The 19,276-nt window shown below is 28.7% G+C and overlaps 1 protein-coding gene across 4 annotated transcripts in view; it reads left to right on the plus strand.

The window, feature by feature from the left end:
- The first annotated feature begins 6,251 nt into the window (after positions 1–6,251).
- The window catches only part of LOC148234428 (uncharacterized), a 35,640-nt gene continuing 22,615 nt past the window's right edge, over positions 6,252–19,276 (plus strand). For all 4 annotated transcript variants that reach the window (XR_015810104.1, XR_015810105.1, XM_088188154.1 and 1 more), the window contains exon 1: positions 6,252–6,885. Coding sequence is in view for 2 of the 4 variants with exons in the window: in XM_088188154.1 (XP_088044280.1) it covers positions 6,581–6,885 (305 nt within the window). In the remaining 2 variants the exon portion in view is untranslated. The remainder of the gene's footprint in view (positions 6,886–19,276) is intronic.

Consider the following 19,276-nt stretch of genomic DNA (forward strand, 5'->3'; position numbering starts at 1 on the left):
TTCATAACAGCCAGGTGATAGACACGGGGAAAAATGTGCAACGGGCCTTACAATTAATAAGCCTCAATGTATAATGGACAGGAATAAATATATGAGGTGTTAATCGATTAATACATAGTTACTTAATTTTTTGAAAAAAACAAGAGAATGAACAAAAACGGTTGTTTATTTTTTATTTCTATGCGCGTCTTCTAATTCGTTCCGTGTTAATCAAAATTTGAATTCTAACAGCAAAATTAAATTCAAAGATTTTATTTTGAGTACGGCTAAAGATGGATGCAGAATTCAGTGGAATACATGAATACATTTCACCAGCTTGCCGTGCCTGTGCTGTCGAACCACCAGAAAGACTTTCGGTTGAGCTGAAAAAACAACTGTCAATAAAAATAAAAAGTGTGAAGAAAAAAGTGAGAAGAAAATGTCGTGCTTGTTCTGCACAAGTGCGAAATTCCTCTTCATTTTGACGTATGTTTTTATACGTATCAAAAAATGTGATTAGTGTAAATAATAAAAATAAATATAAATTGTGATATAGTGTAGTTTTTAAGTGCAATGATAAAAATAAATGTGTCAGTGACAGTTGTAAGCAGAAAAAGAACGCCGAAAAATTTGGTGAGTGCAAATTATTTTATATTATAAACGGATATTTTTTACAAGTTGTTTGTAAAAAAAAATTATAGAAGCATTTAAACATACATATTATTAAATTATAAATAACTAGTTTTTACCCATTGCAACCATTTTAAATTTATACAAAATTTTAGGAATGAAAATACGTATTTATTCGTTCATGATTCTATTTTTTTTAAGTGCAATAATGTTATTATTTTTCTCAATTATTTTGCAATAAATTAATACGGCGATAGTTGTAGCTTTTTTCCCCTGGATTCTTAACGTGTGAATCATTGCGTGTTATATAATTTAACTACAAATACAATAACATACATAATTTTAGGTCGAAAAACTTTGTTAAATGATGTACTATCAACCGAGATGTTCCGATTTCTTTTGATTGGATTGGTTTTATCCTGAAATTTATTTCTGTTCAAGAAGTGTGACATCAAATATAATTTTTTATATGAAAATGATGGTCCATACATTTCATTAAAAAAAATTCAATGCAATAAGACGACTTTTGTACAAAAAATTTATGTAAAATATATTTTATTTTTTATTTGATAGTACGTATAAAAGTATACTACCATTTCTGATTATCATATATAGAAAAAAATGATGGTTTCCTAGTATTTTTTTAATAAGAGAAAACGCATGACGCAAACCTCATGCCTGGGTTAACGGCCACTAAACAATGTTCTTTCAAGACTCGTATACGAGTCCTCGGACTATAACCCTTTAGCGCGCAAAGGGCGAAAACGGTCGATATATCGACCGACGACATAACGGTCTATAATTCAATAGCTATTCATAATAAAATCTTCCTTAGCATCCCAATATGTCATCGAGGAAGCTCTTTCGTTGATATATCGACCATATGAAATTAAGTTGTTGCTATAGGCCAAAACACGATAAAATCAAAAATCAAAATAAAACATTACAAAACTATAAAAGAATTATTTTTTAACAATATTTCTTTATATGTGTATATGTAATATATTTCAAACAATAAATTATATTTGTGTGCCAATATTTGATCGTTCATTATATAATAAACATATTTTTAAAATATCACCCTAAGTGGTCAAAGGTCGATATATCAACCGAAAAAATTTTCGAAATTTCCAAAAAAAAAATTTTTTTTTTTAATTTTTTTTATTAAAATTACTTTTTATATATAATAAAAGTTCTAAAAAGTAATTTTTTAACCCTTAACTCCAAAATAATTAATTTGCGCGCTAAAGGGATAAGCTGTTAATAAAATATTTTTAAATTCCTCACTTTTGAATTTGTTGATGTATACCAGGGATTACCAACCTGTAATCTCATTTAAATCAAAACTGGTCTTGTGGATTCATCTGCAGATGAAGTCTTTCGTGCATTTCCCAAATGTCAGGTAGATATGAATTCAACGTGTCATTATTTCTTAATCACCTACAAAAAATGATTTCAGCAGTTTATTATCATCGAGACAATGATCTCCTTTTTTATCAATCATTTTACAATGAACTGCAATGGCAAAAATCACACTGACTTTGAGATTGATATTATAATTTTTATATAACGTTTATTTTGTATGTATCAGGCAACCATACATGCTTAACATTTTACAGAATATAAGCAAAAAAAATTATATTTTAAAATGATTTTCAATACTTGTTTAGAATGACGGCGCCACGCTCAAAAAGTATTTAGTACTCCCTACTGCGTCTCATTGCTGAGTTTGACAATAATTTGGCCCTAACGGCTACGAAAACGGGCAACAACGTTTTGCTACATTAATACGTTTTAAAGCGAGCGTTGGTAAAAACATTTAAGCCATTTATGTAAGGTACATCTTGTTGTCAATATATACAATACTCTTTTTAAATAGATTCGTTTCAGATATGGTATGTTCGCTTGCTGCCGCTCACGTTTGTAGCAAAACATTGTTGGCCGCTTTCGTAACCATTAGGACCAAACCAGCAATGTGACGCAGTGGAATTGCTTTTTGAGCTATTAGTGATCCAAGGACCACCGATTGGCGACCACTATCATAGAGGATGCGAATAACTGACGGTTCGTCAAAGTGAAATGCGTTTATCATAACGAAGCTTTATCACAGACGTCCTTTGCGTGTAAAATATACGCTTACGTATTAAATATATTAGTTTTTTCTTATTTTATTCAGAAAACCCTTTAAATAACTTATTTCAAGTATATCCCTTACTTAGATTCACACATATATTTTATTTATCTTTAGCAGTACTTTTTTTCTTTTTCTTATCTACCTTTAAATTATGTTTTAAATTTGTTTTATAGATTCTGTTTTGTAATTTTCTAACTTACACTTTGATTGTGTTTATATTAAGGCATTGTATTTACAATGTCCTTAATCCTTCAAATGGTTTGTAATCTTCATCAATCTTCATGTTTCATTCATACAATTTTCAATTTCATTTTTCGACGTCTCATACAAAATATTTTTTGACTGTCTTAGAACACACGCGTACTATTTTATTATTATTTTCTATGGACTCTTCTTCTTAAAACATCCGACAATCTTGTTTTGAATGAGATCCAAATTTATTTCTCTCCGTTGACCACATTCTTTTACACCATGGCAATCCGACTGTCATAATCTCAATCTGTTGCATTTTCTCACGTCCAGAAATGCGCTTTTGTTGTGTTCTTGTATTGTCCTTTACACGCGTACTTGGTGATTAAACGATATTTTTAACTAATAATTAATGAAACGATAAAATAGTTAGGCTAAAATAAAAATTAGGTTATTGATTTTATATACACTTAAAATACAGTTTGACAAAAAAGTAAATAAATATTTTTTTGCTATTCAATAAATATTTTTTTAATAATTTTATAAATAACGTCATATAAATACAAATCATCATTAAATTGTCTATTTAATGTCGTACTTGGCAATATACACAAATAGTTTGTTTCGGTTTAATTATAATTAGATTCCGCAAGTCCCAAGTTTGTATTTTGTGTTAATGATAGTTGTAAGTCCCTGGCATAGTTCCATCCAAACAATATAATCGTGGTGGGTCGTAACTTCCCATATTTTGTAGATAAATTGTATAAGATTTTTATTATTGTCTTATTACAAATATGATCATGATGCCACGATGGCCATTATACAAAAAAAGAAATAATACAATTTAATATTTAAGAAAATAATTAAAATAAAGTTATGGTTCACACTAGGGCTTGCAATACCGGTATTGGTGCAAAAATATTTTTTTTTGCCCAAAATTTTAAGCCCACTTTAATTTGAAATATATACAATCTGGCCCTTCATAAAATAAGTTTGTCGACCCCTGATATAGATTATATGGAACTTTATGACACTAAATGGCAGACGGTTGATGGAAGCTCATCTCCATAAAGAATTTAATTCGTATAGATATAAAGTGTCTGCAAAATATACTTTTCTTCTATAATATGTTTTATTTTCCATGCTTTCAAATTAGCACAACTTAATAATAAAAAGTATAGCTTTTAATTACGATGGATAAAAAAATGTGATGTTTTGTTTAGTATTATTATTATTATTGTCATAATTCTTAAACAATTTCTATCATCAGCTGTTAAAACAAATAACTTCCTTGAATATTTTATATGTATGTAAACATTGGAATTGAAGAAACATTAATTATCGTTATCGATATGCATATTAAACAGTAAAGTTGTAAACATTGAATTCCTCGGAATAAATTAAAAATGACGTATATAAATATTCTATTATAAAACCATATTGACTAGAAAATAGATGTTTTCATATTACAAAAAAATATTGTTTGTATTCATATACTGAAGGTTTAGAAATAAGTTTTATTGTGAAGTTCTTAGATTTATTTTGAAAATAGTAATTTTTATGTTGCGTGGTTTTAATGAGGTTTATTTAAATACCAAATCATCTAAATTTTATATTTTTTTTAAATTAAGAATATGTGATTATTTTCTTTCTTTTTTATGACATTAATCCATCTGTATTTTTTTTAAATTACTTATAAAAATTAAGAATATAAAAAAATAGCAATAAAGATTTTATTGCTTTTGACGTGAATTTTTGCCTTCTGAGAAGTGATAATTGTTTTTGCGCCCTCCTATTGACCAAAATTCTATTTGAATACTTTTTTATCATTGCTCTCATATTAAAAGTCTGTATTAATATTGGTAAGGATAGCTATCATCTTTTTTTTAAATAGTGTAATATCGAAGTGCAGACAGACTATTTATACTTCTTCTTTTGCTTAATTACCCCTGAGTTAGTCTTATTTGTATTTTGCACTTGACTAATTACAGTTTTAGAACTTCATTAGGTCATGTTAGATTTGGATAATTTGGGTAGGTTAGGTTTGTGTTTGAACAACAAAGGTCAAATTGAGTTACATAGAATTTAGTAATAAATATTTTAAGTGTATTTATTATATTTTTCTAAATGTATTTCTTACTCATGCAGAATTACGTAGGTTAGGTTTGGGTTTGAACAGCAAATGGACGTTTCGCAATTGTCAAATTGAGTTTCATAGACATTTTAGAGCAGCATATTATCAGTTAAATTACATTTTCGCTAGTAGAAATATATATCTACTGGTGAAAATGTAATTGGACTTTGCTAGTGAAAATATAACTTTACCAAAAAATACACATTCGCCGTAACATTTATACATCGTATGTAAATAAATATTGATAAGTATGTAAATATATATATAATATATAGAAATGTTGAAGTCATATATTTTACTAGCACCTGCTAGATAATTTATATTATCACTAGTAAAAATATATATCTACTTGTGAAAATGTGTTCCGATATGATTTCACTGAAACGACATATTTTAAAAAATATTTTCAGGATAGATTCGCGACTGTTTTTTTCTAGACTTTATTTTATGAATAAGCACATGAAATTGAATGTATTAATTATTTATTCTGCTGCATTAAGTCCAGTTGTTAAATTGTCGATAATATGATATATAAAAACATTAACTTTATATAATTCAGTTGATACTGTTGTTGATTTTTCGTTATTTCTTTGCTTCTTCTTTAGATTCGATCTGAAAAATTCAGATCGAATACCTAAATTTACTGCTTCTAATTTACATTCATTGAATATTCAATAAATTGCAAAGGAGCCGCGTCAAAAAACTACAATCTGTCCCTTTCAATAATAATGTTTATTGTGAAAGTACTACCTAGAAAGTGGGTGTTTTTGAAGGCAATGTTCCGCTCCTTTTATTTCTTGTATGATATGTATAAAAAAAGGGTAAAATATAAAATATAACTTCACTAATAAATACACATTCTTTGTAACATTTATACATCGCATATAAATAAGTTGAAATTAATTACTAGCACATGATTTCACCAAAATGACATATTTAAATAATTCAAAACTGTTTTTTTTTTAATTTTATGAAGGATAAATTGAGAATTTCTGGTTTAGAATCAGGAAAATCGTTTCAGTTTTTTAATGGGGGGGGGGGAGCAAAAGTTGCTTAGTCAATGGTCGTTTTTTTATATTTCGATTTCATTAAAATGTATAGTATTTCATTAAATGACATGCCCCACCGGTACCTTCCAAATGACGATTCTACAAAAATTTTGTATAAAAAACATAGTATTATTATATACAGTGCTTCACTCTTTGTCTATTTTAGGGTAGATCCATTTCAAGGATAATGTTGTTTAGTATGATTAAATATATTTGCCCCCACTGTGCGGCGCCCAGATGCCACTGCACGCACGATTAGTTTGCGTAATAAATAAATAAATATTTTTTAATTAAATCGGCGCGCATGCGCCGCGTTATTCACTCTATGGGAAGAACTGGCGGTTGCTGGTGGGGCGGCACAGTAAGCGCTCGGCGGCAGCGGCAGCAGCAACAGCAGCAGCAGCAGCAACAGCGGCAGCAGCGGCAACGGCAGTCGGTAGCAGTCGGTGTCGTGTAGTGGTCGCGATGCGCGCGCTGGTCGCGGCGCTGGCGGCGCTCTCGCTCGCAGCCGCCGCTGGCCTGCACTGCGCCCAGCGGCGAGAGATCTCTCCGTGCACGTGCCATCGAGATGAATCCGGCTTGAGCGTCATCTGCGAGAGGGTCGACTCTTATGCGAGGATCGCCCAGGCGCTGCAAGGCCGCTTCCCGAACGGCACTTCCGCCACCCTGGTCATCACGCACTCGAGCCTCTCCGATCTGGACACCCTGATACCCCTGGCCAGCCTGGGCCTCAACGTCACGCACCTCAAGCTCAACTACGACAACATCAGGCGAGTACATTGCACTACGCACTTTTTGGGATCAAGGCTGTCCTTTTCCAATTTTCGCGAGCGATAACGTTAAAGCTCCCAGAACATCTTAAAAGATAGCGTGTTCTCTTCTTTGTTTTCGAGAAGGGATGGACGCGCTCTGTACTCTACGGTAGTTCGTAGCGTCTACGAAACCCAAAAGTATTCATTATTATTAGAGAGGGTTCAGAAGATCACATATACATATAAATAGATTGGATAATTAGATACAAAGATGTTTTCTAAGATAGCTACGAGGTGCTTGTGCGATTTATGCGTGTTGTTAGTGTTTTTACGTATATTATTTGTTATATTATGTAATAACATAATATGATATATACTTGGAGATTTAGAAACGAATAATTTCACTAGTAGGTTTTCGATTTGTTTTGTTAATGCCGTTCAGCATTATTCTTGAGTAGCACTTTTTATGTAGTCACGCAATATTTAGGGATAGTTTGGTTTGTAAATAAATATATATATATATATATATATATATATATATATATATATATATATATATATATATATATATATATATATATATATATATATATATATATATATATATATATATATATATATATATATATAGAAGAAATCCACTTTTGGTTCAATTAGTCTATGCAATAAACAGATGCTCCAAAATTATTTATATATTTGTAGTGAAACATTAAGAAAATGATTTTAAAAATCAGTAATAAAAAATGTTGTGTATTATTTATATGCTTCGGGTGATTATTGTGCCAACGAAAATTGCGCACAGCGAAAATTTCTGATCATAAATTATCAATATACACATACATATATGTATGTTTATTTAAAAATACGTCAATGTATACATAAATATAAAAAATCATGTATATATATATATATATATAACAGGTGTAATTTAAAAATATTTTATAATTATATTAGTAATTTACATTTGTATGATACACTTACATTTCTTATAATCACACATTTTTTTTACTTTAATAGAGATAATTATAAAGCAATTGTTGTTAAAAATAAAATATATTTGATTAATCAAACAATCATCTATGTTCAGAATTTTCCTGTGCGCAATTTTCCGATCATCTATTTATATTCCACTCTTAGGTTTAATTAGTCTATTCAATACATTGATGCTCAAAAATCAATGAAGCATATTTTCTTATTTTTTCATATTTGCCGTTAAATATTTTTTTAATTTTTATTTATTAAATAGCTAATAAAAAACTTGTGAATTATTTTTATTGATTCTTTGGTTTAATCAGTTTATGCAATAAACATATGTTCCGAAATCAACAGTTATCTAAGCTAACGGCGTGAAGCATATTTACCGGTTTTTAACTATTCGTAATATACTCCTTCATATTTTCAGTTAAATATTTTTTAATTACAACATAATGTTGCATATTTGCAACATTATAAAATATAAAATTTAACATACATTGTTTTTATTATTTTGTTCCTTATTATATAGAGTAATATTTAACCTTATTCGACGATATAAAATCGCCAATAAAGCAGTTGTATATTATTCATATTCCTTTTTTGGTTATATTAGCTTATTCAATTGACAGTGATCCAAGTTATCTAAGCTAACGCCGTGTCGCATACTTTCCCATTTTTAACTATTCGAGAGATATTCATTCATATTTAAAGTGGAATATTTCAGAAAAAATTAAATTGTGTTACAGTTGTGTATTATTTATATTTCACTTTTTGGTTTAATTAGTCTATGCAAAAAACAGATGCTCAAAAATCAATAAGTGAAGCATATTTACCGGTTTTTAACTATTCGTAAAATATTACTTCATATTTCAAAGAAATATTTTATTAATGTTACTTTAAAAAATCGCTAATAAAATCATTTTTGTATTATTTCTATTTCACTTTTTAGTTTAATTAGGCTGTGCAATATGCAGATGCTAAAAATCAATAGGTTTATAAGCTAACGCCGTGAAGCATATTTGCTAATTTTTAACTATTCGTAAAATATTCCTTCATATTTTTAAAATTTTTAAATCACTAAAAAAGCTGTTGAATTTATTTCTATTTCACTTTTTGGTTTAATTTATCCATTCAATACACAGATGCTGGTTTATAAGCTATCGTCGTGAAGCATATTTGCTGGTTTTTTAACTATCCGTGAGATATTCCTTCATATCCATAGCGAAATATTTTGATTTTTTAATTTCCAAAATCACCAATAAAAACAGTTGTATATTATTAATATTTCACATTTTGGTTTAATTGGTCGATGTACTATACAGATACTCAAAAATCAACAGATTTATAAGCTAACGCTGTGAAACGTATTTGCTGATTTTTAACTATTCGTAAAAATATTCCTTTATATATACATAAAATATTTAATTTTAAAAATCAGTAATAATAAAATTTGTGTATTATTTATATTTCACTCTTTTTACTTTTATCAACTTATTCAATTGACAGATGATGTAAAATTAACAGTTATCTTAGCTAAAGCCGTGTCGTTTATTTACCCGTATTTTTAACTATTCGTGAGATATTTATTCATAAAATTTAAATTTTAAAAATTGCTAATAAATATAGTTGGTTCCAGAAAATGACACGAAAAAAATACCGTGATTTATGGTAACAAAGCAATAAATATATTTACGTAGATTCGGTCATCAGCAGGGTCATCACTTATTGTAATGAAAATTTTTAAATAAATAATCGCGTAAAAAAAGAAACGGTGCCATTTAAAAAGATCGCGTGTATTGTTTTTTATTAGATTATTTAATTTACAGATGCTCCAAAATCAATAGGATAAAATTGTTTTTTAACTATTCGATAAAATAAAATATTTAGAAAAAAATAATTTCTTTAATTACGAAACACCGATTAACTTTAAACACATATGTGTATTATTAACTTTTTTTTTGTGCTCTTTTTGTAAAAATAAATATATTTTTCTTTCTTTGTGTTATTAATAACAGCATTGAACATATCAAACAATAGCCGATAGATAAAATAATAAAGAGAAAATACTTTTTAATTAACAAAATTCCAGAAATTACTCATAATTTCGAGTTAATTTTGTGCAGCTGTGTACTTTATCAAATATAAGCTTGTGTATTATTACAGAAATAGCTTTTAAAATTAATAATAAATCTAAAAAATCTTTGATATTGACCTTATGATATATAATATCTATCTTATTTTTTTAATTATCATTTGCTGCTCGTTTATATCATACGTATTAATTTATTGACGAGATAAGATAAAACGACAATTCCTCAGCCATGTTTTGTTTTGTTCTGAATAAATATTTAGGATTTTCTGTATAAATAAGATTGCAAACATTAAATAAAAATATTTTGACCGTTAATCTATGTTAGTTGATATCTAATATCAAAATCCCATTGACGTAAATTATTGTCTCTCCTTCCATTACTAGGTATTTGGTACGGGTTATCAAAAGAGCAAAAGGCAAAATATTTTTTTTAATTAATTAAAACAATATATGGTCTCTAACTTACTTTTACTATTTTATTTCAGTACTTTATTCTACATAAATTGCTTTTTCATGTAATATTTTTAGATATTTGACGCATAAATTGCTGTTTAGCTAAATTTGTCTAAAACTGTAGTATATCTATATGGTAATATAATTTATTGTAATGTAAATAATAAACTAATACATATTTTACATTATTATTTTAATACTTTCAAACAAATTTTAATAGTTTCGCAAAAATTATGCTACTTGCTGATTCTTATGGTTTAATTAGTCTATTCAATAATCAAAGGCTCTGCAAATAAAAATTGTGTTCAGTATATATTTTTTTATAATTAAATCTAAAGTAATTTAAATAACAGAAAAAATACAATAAAATTAAATCTGAATATTCTACAGTTATCTTCATTATTTTTTTAATAAATTTATTTATAAAGAATATTGCAATATGATCAAATCATATATAAAAATTCTATTCTAAAGTCGATTTATTAAGAATTTTCGATAATGAACATACCAATTTAATTTCAAAAATTCCCATGATCCTGAAATTCCATGATATATTTTTAAATGTAAGTCAAAATTATTGTGTGTAAATTAATTGCGCATATTAAACAAATCTTTGAGAGATGACTATCCTATCACATAATGAGTATAAAACTATAATGATCACAAATATTATACCCTTGAAAAATGAGCAATTCAAGTATAAAATTAAGTTTTTATAACGCTATTTAAGTTGTTTAAAACATGAGAAATATTTAATATTTGTAATTAAAATATTTCAAAACACTGAGATTTATTTTATGGCCCCACATAATATTTCACATATTATATTTTTATATATACATTGAAATGTGCAGCATCCAACATAAATTGTTTTACCTGCCTTAGCCGAAAACTCGTGTCAGGGGAGCGTTATCGAGCGCTTAGAAGGAATAAGGGACGCGATCGCAACTCTCTCAGAAACTTAAATAAGTGCTTCATTTAATATAAGCTATAGACAAAATGCAATGAATTGTATCCCAACGCTCTAAATATGATCCGTACTTATATAGATATTTGATAAATTTCCTCTAAATTATTTTTAATAGATGTATAGCTATGATCCGTTCAAGATATGAACGCTCATCGTCACAGTATTGGTGAGAAAATATAATAGGGTGACCATGTGAAATTACAAGTGCCATTAATTTTTACTTTTTCAATTTAATTTGTTGAAGAAAGTGTAAAATATCACTTTCTTACTTATTTTACATATTTAACTCAAAAACATGAGAACAGTTTTGGTATCACTCTCCAGGTTGAATATCTGTTCAATATAATATTTTTTTAAATATCAATAGAATATTACAGGAATTGTTTTATTGATTACAAAATACCGCAACATTATTATAATTTATTATAAAAATATAACACATTATAATTTTTAATTAAATTTCCAACGTATGGTCCCTTGATTTAGTATTGATAACGTTCTCCTATCGGTGTTAACAAATTCGCGGAAAACTGATGAGCGCTAACTCTTGGATGGACTATACTTTGGTATACGTTGCGTGCTTTTGGACCTTACGAGTCCAACCCTATAGGCGGGCACCCAGCTTGTGACGTCCGAATGAGCGAAACCCACTCCCCGTAGTACTACATCTTTTATCGGAGCTTCATTAGTATTGCTCTCGTTGGCTGGCCTGCATTGCGTGGCACTGCGTTGCGTATCATCCTTGTCACAACACCACCGAGGGATGTATATGTTGCTTCAGTCGCAGCCTTGGCCCTCGGTTCTTTACATTAACGAGTAAAAAGCTTTTTCTGAATCTTGTGTTGCTCTTCTTAATAGCGAAACTTTACTACAGTAAAGATTTATATCGCTACTTATACAAAACATAGATTTTTCTATATAACTTATGAGTTAACTGACTCTTAATTAATAATCTTATAACTCGATTCATTGAGAGCATATCGCGCGTTGCACTCGCCGATAGTGATATCAACGCTCGTCACACTCTGCAAACAATTTCAATATGTTTTTATTGAAACTAAACTAAAACTAAGTATATTAAATAAATTAGCACAAGAAACTTATGTTGATATAATAATAAATTACGATTCATATTCATATTCATTATTCGTTCATATTCCAATGCGCATTGATTGTATAATGTACACAACAAACTGTGAGTTTTAGTTGTTAGAGATAGAGATAACAACAACCATTTCCATGAACGCGTATCTCATTCTAGCTGATAAATTCCGGCAATTTCGAGTAGTACATTGCTCTGATAAACCATCATCTAACCTACGAATTAATATTTAAAACGATACGAATGTTAAAGAAACGTTGCTAAATATTTATTAGCTGTCTGCGTTTCACTGACGCGAGTGACCGCAGATAAACGGCGGATACGGAACACGGACGCTATACTCTTCATTTTTATTTTAATATGGAAGGAAGCGTTACAATGTGCATTTCAGTAAAATAATTTTTAATAGTAAATTATGCAGATTTCCAACTTTACACTGAAGACAAAAAAACTGTGGATTCCATGCATTTACATTAATTGAAATCGAATAAAAGTAAGATTGAGATTTATTGATTCATGTATTAACACTTAATTTTATCCATAATATTGTTGAATACAAACAATATTTAATTGGCAAAAGAGTACGACTTGTTCATAAAAATGGTAGACATCTACTATTCAATAATTTCATCAGGCTAACAGCAAATCAAATACCACAGCGCTCTTATGCGGCTGTAATAAATATTCGCGACCTTTGCGATCCTTGAGTTTATAGACCCTGATGATCTATTAACACTCGATCGAATCGTCCATGTGAGAATACATTTGTCAAAAATTAATTGCATTAGACTTACGCGAGCTAACTAAACCCATCTTGACCTAATGAACTTATAAAACTGTAATTAGTCAAGTCCAAAATATAAACTAAACCAACTGAACTCTCAGGGGAAAATAAGCGAAAGAATAAGTATAAACAAACGTCGCGTATCACATATTGCACTATAGTCTGTCTGCACTTTTTTTTTTAAATATGTTAGCTATCCTTACCGTATTATTATACAATTATAATATTAAAATAATGATCAAAAAGTATTCAAAACGAATTTTGGTCAATAGGAGAGCGCAAAAACAATTATCCCTTCTCAGAAGTCAAAAATTCACGTCAAAAGCAATAAAATCGTGTCGACGCCATCGCAGTGGGAACGCTCGGTAACGAGCGTTCCCACTGCGACGGCGACGGCACGATTTTATTGCTTTTGACGTGGATTTTTGACTTCTGAGGAGGGATAATTGGTTTTTGCGCTCTCCTATTGGTCAAAATTTGGTTTTGATATGCTTCATTGGATTCTCACTCATTATAAATCGTAATATTGTTATAAAAAAGCACGATTTTATTGCTTTTCACGTGGATTTTTGACTTCTGAAAAATCGGTTTAGACTTTAGCTTTATTCGATTTCAACTTATTGCTAATCGTAATATTATTATAAAAAGTCCACTGTGACAGCACAATTTCATTGCTTTTGACGTGAATCTTTTTACTTCTGAGAAGGGATAATTATTTTTCGCGCTCTCCTATTGGTCAAAATTCGGTTTAGATATGCTTCATTTGATCCTCACTTATTGTAAGTCGTAACATTGTTATAATAAGTCTTTAAATGAACGCTTAATAACCGAGTGATTACACTGCGACGGCACTATTTTATTGCTTTTGACGTGGATTTTTTCTTTCTGAGAATGGATGCTTGTTTTTTGGACTTTTTAATTAGTCAAAATTCAGTTTAGATATGCTTCATTGGATTCTCACGTATTGTTATTCGTAATATTGTTATAAAAAGGCAGCATTTTATTGTTTTTCACGTGGATTTTTGACTTCTGGGAAAATTGTTTTTTGCGCTCTACTATTGGTGAAAATTCAATTTAGACATGTAATATTGTTATAAAAAGTCTTAAAATGTACGCTAAATAACCGAGTGTTTACACTGCGACGGCACGATTTTATTGCTTTTGACGTGGATTTTTGACTTCTGAGAAGGGATAATTTTTTTGCGTTTTCCTATTAGTCATAATTCGATATAGATATGTTTCATTCGATTCTCACTTATTTATTTATTTTAATAATATACTTAGCTAATATAGCTGATTTTTACACTAAACAAATTGTATCTAAGCATTTATATATAAAACATAAACATAAATTTAATTTTTATATTTATGTTTTATAATAAATTTAATTTTTATTGCACTGAGGAATTTATTTATTCCATTTAGGAAGCTCGCTGCAGATTTATTTTTTCAAATTATCCTAGAAATATATTTAAAAAATTGACACCTCCATACAGTAATTCCCCTGGCCGTACTCATTTTCTTATACCTTACTATAAATAAATTGTCTCTATTTATATTATTAAATCTATGCACATCTTTATGCATAATTATTTATATACTCTAGTAACATATTATTTTTTAACTTTTATATAAATACTAAAACATTCATCTTCAATATTTCTTGAACATTTAACCATTACAATCTATCAATCATACTTTTACAGCTAGTGAATCTATTTAAATTTAAGACTACTCTCACTGTACTATTTTATAATTTTTGCAACATTATTTCATCTAATTTATTAAACATATCTAATAGTTTGTATTTTTTGTGTTTTTACTTAACATATTTTTCATTTTGGATAATTTTTCAATATGTAATTACAATATTCCCTAAAATTTATTTTTTTATTTACAGTTTCTGTTAGATAGTTTATATTTTCAACTATTTGTATATTATTATCTAGCATATGTCGATAATAAATAAACATACATTTAGTTCATTATTTTTAACCCTATTTATATTATATAATACTTGATTCATTATTTAAATTATCTACAACTTCTTTAACATTATCACTTATGCAATATATTAATGTGTCATGCACAAACAGATGTACTTTACATTTTTTTATATTATTAATTATATCATTAATTTATAATATAAACAGCAATGACCCCAATGTAGACCCCTGTGGTACACCGTGAGATAATATTTTTTCTTTGGAACACGAATATTTTTTTTTATAATTAATAAACCATTTTATACCAATATTCGCTAATTTCTTAAACATAATTATTCTGTCTATTATTTCGAAAGCTCTCTTGAAATCCTAGAAAACTGCTCCAATGATTTTTTGATATCATCGCTTAACATCCAATCACTGCTTGTAATGCAGTCTTAGTGAAATGTTTTTCTCAGCATCCCCATTGTTGTTCAACTCTAACATCATATTAGTATTTCTTTAATGTGTACATACGTATGTATGTTCTTAATGACTGAGTGTGGCAATAATATGCAACATAAACATCGATAATTATGATAAGACTAGGAGCAAACAAAGCATGATTAGGCATAGGTATTACATCATGAATATATTATAAATAAAAACATTGAGAGTTGTAACTATGTATAATAAATTGATAATTTGTATTACAAATATTTCTTAAATCGAAATGCTAATGAAACTTAAAAAAAATAAGTACACTGTGCTTTTTAATCATTAAATCAGAATTAAGGTTTTATCAAAGTATCATCGAAAATATTTTTTATGACATGTTACAAAACATAAGTGCATGGTTATGATATTGAATTTAAGTATGCATTGTTATGACAAACGGTGCATGGTAATGACATTCAAATCATCGTTACGGAAGCGCCCTAAAGAGCCAAGAGCAAAATGCACGCCAAGTTCAATCGATTAAAAATGTTTTCTATAATGTTTAGAAGCATTACATATGGTCGATAAATAATATCACGCTTTTTGTGTGAAGCAATTTTTATATAAAAACCACAATTGTGGGCCAAAAAACTTTTGTAGAATCAGCTTTTTCTAAGATAATGTATACCATTAAATTATGCTATGACATATATTTACAGTGTAAATTCCTTTAGAAAGTATTTTTTCAATTATAAAATTATACTATTCAAAGCAGCTTAAATTAGAAACATCTGTTTCTTTTGCCTTTCTGGTGTGATCTAATCTGCAGAAGCAAAAAAAAAATCTGCGGCAACACGATGGTATTTTTTTGACAAAAATTTCACGCATGCGTTATCGTGGTGCAAAATCCAAGAGTTGTATGATCACAATTCTCACGCAAACAGTGTAAAACTGATATGTAATACCTAAAGTTTACTGTACGACATAGTTGTGAAAATTTGCAGTAGACCATATTATTTTAATAATAAAAAAATAATTTAAAACCTTGATATTTAATCGAACTTGACTTGCTTTTTATAGCTTGGCTTATCAAGACACTACAATTGAGTTATGTCGCATTAAAGCGATTTTTGCTCCTCAGCGACTTCCATTTTTTTTAATTTATAAGTTGTAAAAAATGTTTTTAATTGTTTGACCATAATTCTGATCGTTTTATTTTGAATGTCATGGAAACAGCATAAAACTGCATGTTGGTAACAATTCGTATTATATAATAACGTTTTAATCGGAAAAAAAAACAGTAAGAAGGACCTTGGCATTTAATCGAACTTGATGTACTTTTTTTATTTTTGCCTCTAGAAGTCATCATTGACTTAAATTAACAATTTTCAGTCAAATTCTTTACGATACTGTTTTTGTTATAAATGTAATTAGTCTTAAAATGTATTTATGATAATGGATCATACCATTATAATAATAAAAAAATAATGAAAAGCCTTCAAATTGACTCGAACTTGACGTACTTTTTACTTCTTTGCTTTTCAAGACAATACAATTTAGACAATTTGTCACATGTTATGTTACGTTGAAGTAATTTTTTGGTTCTCATTGACTCTAATTAACAATTGCAAAGCAATTTCTTCACCACGTTGTTTTTATTTCAAATTTAAATTTTTTAAAAACATTTGTTTTCAGTTGTTTGCCCATAATTCTGGTCATCTTATTTTGAATTCCTTATGAAAAAAGCGTAAAACTGCAAGTTAATTGATTTTATGATATATTAGTAACAATTCGTAGTATATCATAACGTTTTAATCGAGAAAAACTGTAAGATGTGCATTATCATTCAATCGAACTTGACGTACTTTTTTTGTTTTTGGCACTTCAAAACGCTACTATTGAGATGTCGCCTTAGAGCAAACTTTAATCATCAGCTACTTCAATGAACAATTTCTGAAAAAAAATCTTTACGACAGTTTTTGTTAAAAAATTATTTGCTTCTTAAAACACGTTTGATTTGAGTCTTTTTACTACAATTCTGGTCGTTTTATTCTGAATGCTGAAATTTAATTATAAATATATCTGAAAGATATATTTATAATTAAATATATGACATAATTGTAAAAATTCGTAAGGAATCATAGCGTTTTAATAATAAAAAAATAATGAAAGCTCTGAAATTTACTAAAACTTGACGTACTTTTTAAGACACTACAAATGAGACAATTTGACGCGTTAGAGTCATTTTAATTAAAAAATTCTTTATTAAAAAAAGAATTTTAGTCTTAGAACACATTACATTAGATTTGTTTGACCACAATTCTGATCGTTTTATTTTTAATGCCTTATGAAAACAGCGTAAAACTGCAGGTTAATTGACTGTATGATATATTAGTAACAATTCGTAAAATTTCATACCGCTTTAATAAAAAAGAAATAGTAAGATGAACATTGACATTCAATCGAACTTGCCGTACTTTTTTTATTTTTAGCTTTTCAAGACGCTACTATTGAGACGATTCGTTACATGTTATATCGTTTTGTAACAAGTTTTAGTTATCAGCTACTTTTAGTAAACAATTTACAGTGTTTGTTGATTTTAATTGCTTGACCAGATTTATGTTCGTTTCATTTTGAATGCCTCATGCTAACAGCGTGAAACTGAAAAGTAATACTTATAATTTACTATATGACATAATTTTAAAATATCGTAGTGGATCATACTGTTTTAATCGAAAAAAATAGTGCGAAGAATCTATAAATTGAATTGAACCTGACGTACTTTTTTGTTCTTATCTCATTAAAACGCAATGGTAAACAATACGTCACATATTATGTCACTTTAGAACAAAGATTGCTTTGCATTAACAGTATAAGATAATAGTAATTTAGCTATTGGCATCTTTGACAAATTTACGGTCCTCTGGAAATATTTGTACTACTATTATATAAAACCTTTCATTTGGACACAGAATTTTATTCTCGATAATTAAAATTATTTAATAAATTCAACTAATTAGAATATACTTTCTTAAAACACTATGATTTATTTTTGAACTTTGTCACCATAGACATCAATGAATTTGATGAACTTGAGGTACCAATAGCCTAATCTATCGGTTATCGTATGTATCAGTTTTGGACTCATATCAAAACATTTTTTTATTACTTTTTTTTCGTGCTACTTTTGATCCCTCGTATCATTTGCTCCTTAAAATGTGTTTAAAGGGATAATTTGACCACCAAATTTTTTTTATCACTGTAATTGAACGCGGTTAACGATCCAGGTGCGGTTAACGTTAACGACCATTACGTGACGGTTTACGTGGCGCTGTTGTTATCGTTCTTCTCGGCGCAACTGTCAATTGGGTTATTAATTAGTTTCGGTGGATGTATCCAAGACGATAAGGACGATTTCTGGGTACGTCAGGACGGCGTCTTGTCTGGCCAAGTAAACAAGCCATATCATCTAACCTAGTATCTAACCTTGACCTCCCTTACGCGTGATGTTTAAACATCACTATCGCGCGACACAAGTCACCCTCACTAGTTTTTTTGACCTCATAGTGTTATGGACCTAGAGTTATTATTGTTATAATAATTATCTACACAAAAACATTCCAGGGTCTCGATTATGCTCGTGTATATTATATCGAAACGTGTACATAAT

The sequence above is a fragment of the Plectrocnemia conspersa genome, unplaced genomic scaffold (genome assembly GCF_051122295.1).
Source record: "Plectrocnemia conspersa isolate PC_06_02 unplaced genomic scaffold, ASM5112229v1 ptg000006l, whole genome shotgun sequence".
Taxonomy (NCBI): domain Eukaryota; kingdom Metazoa; phylum Arthropoda; class Insecta; order Trichoptera; family Polycentropodidae; genus Plectrocnemia; species Plectrocnemia conspersa.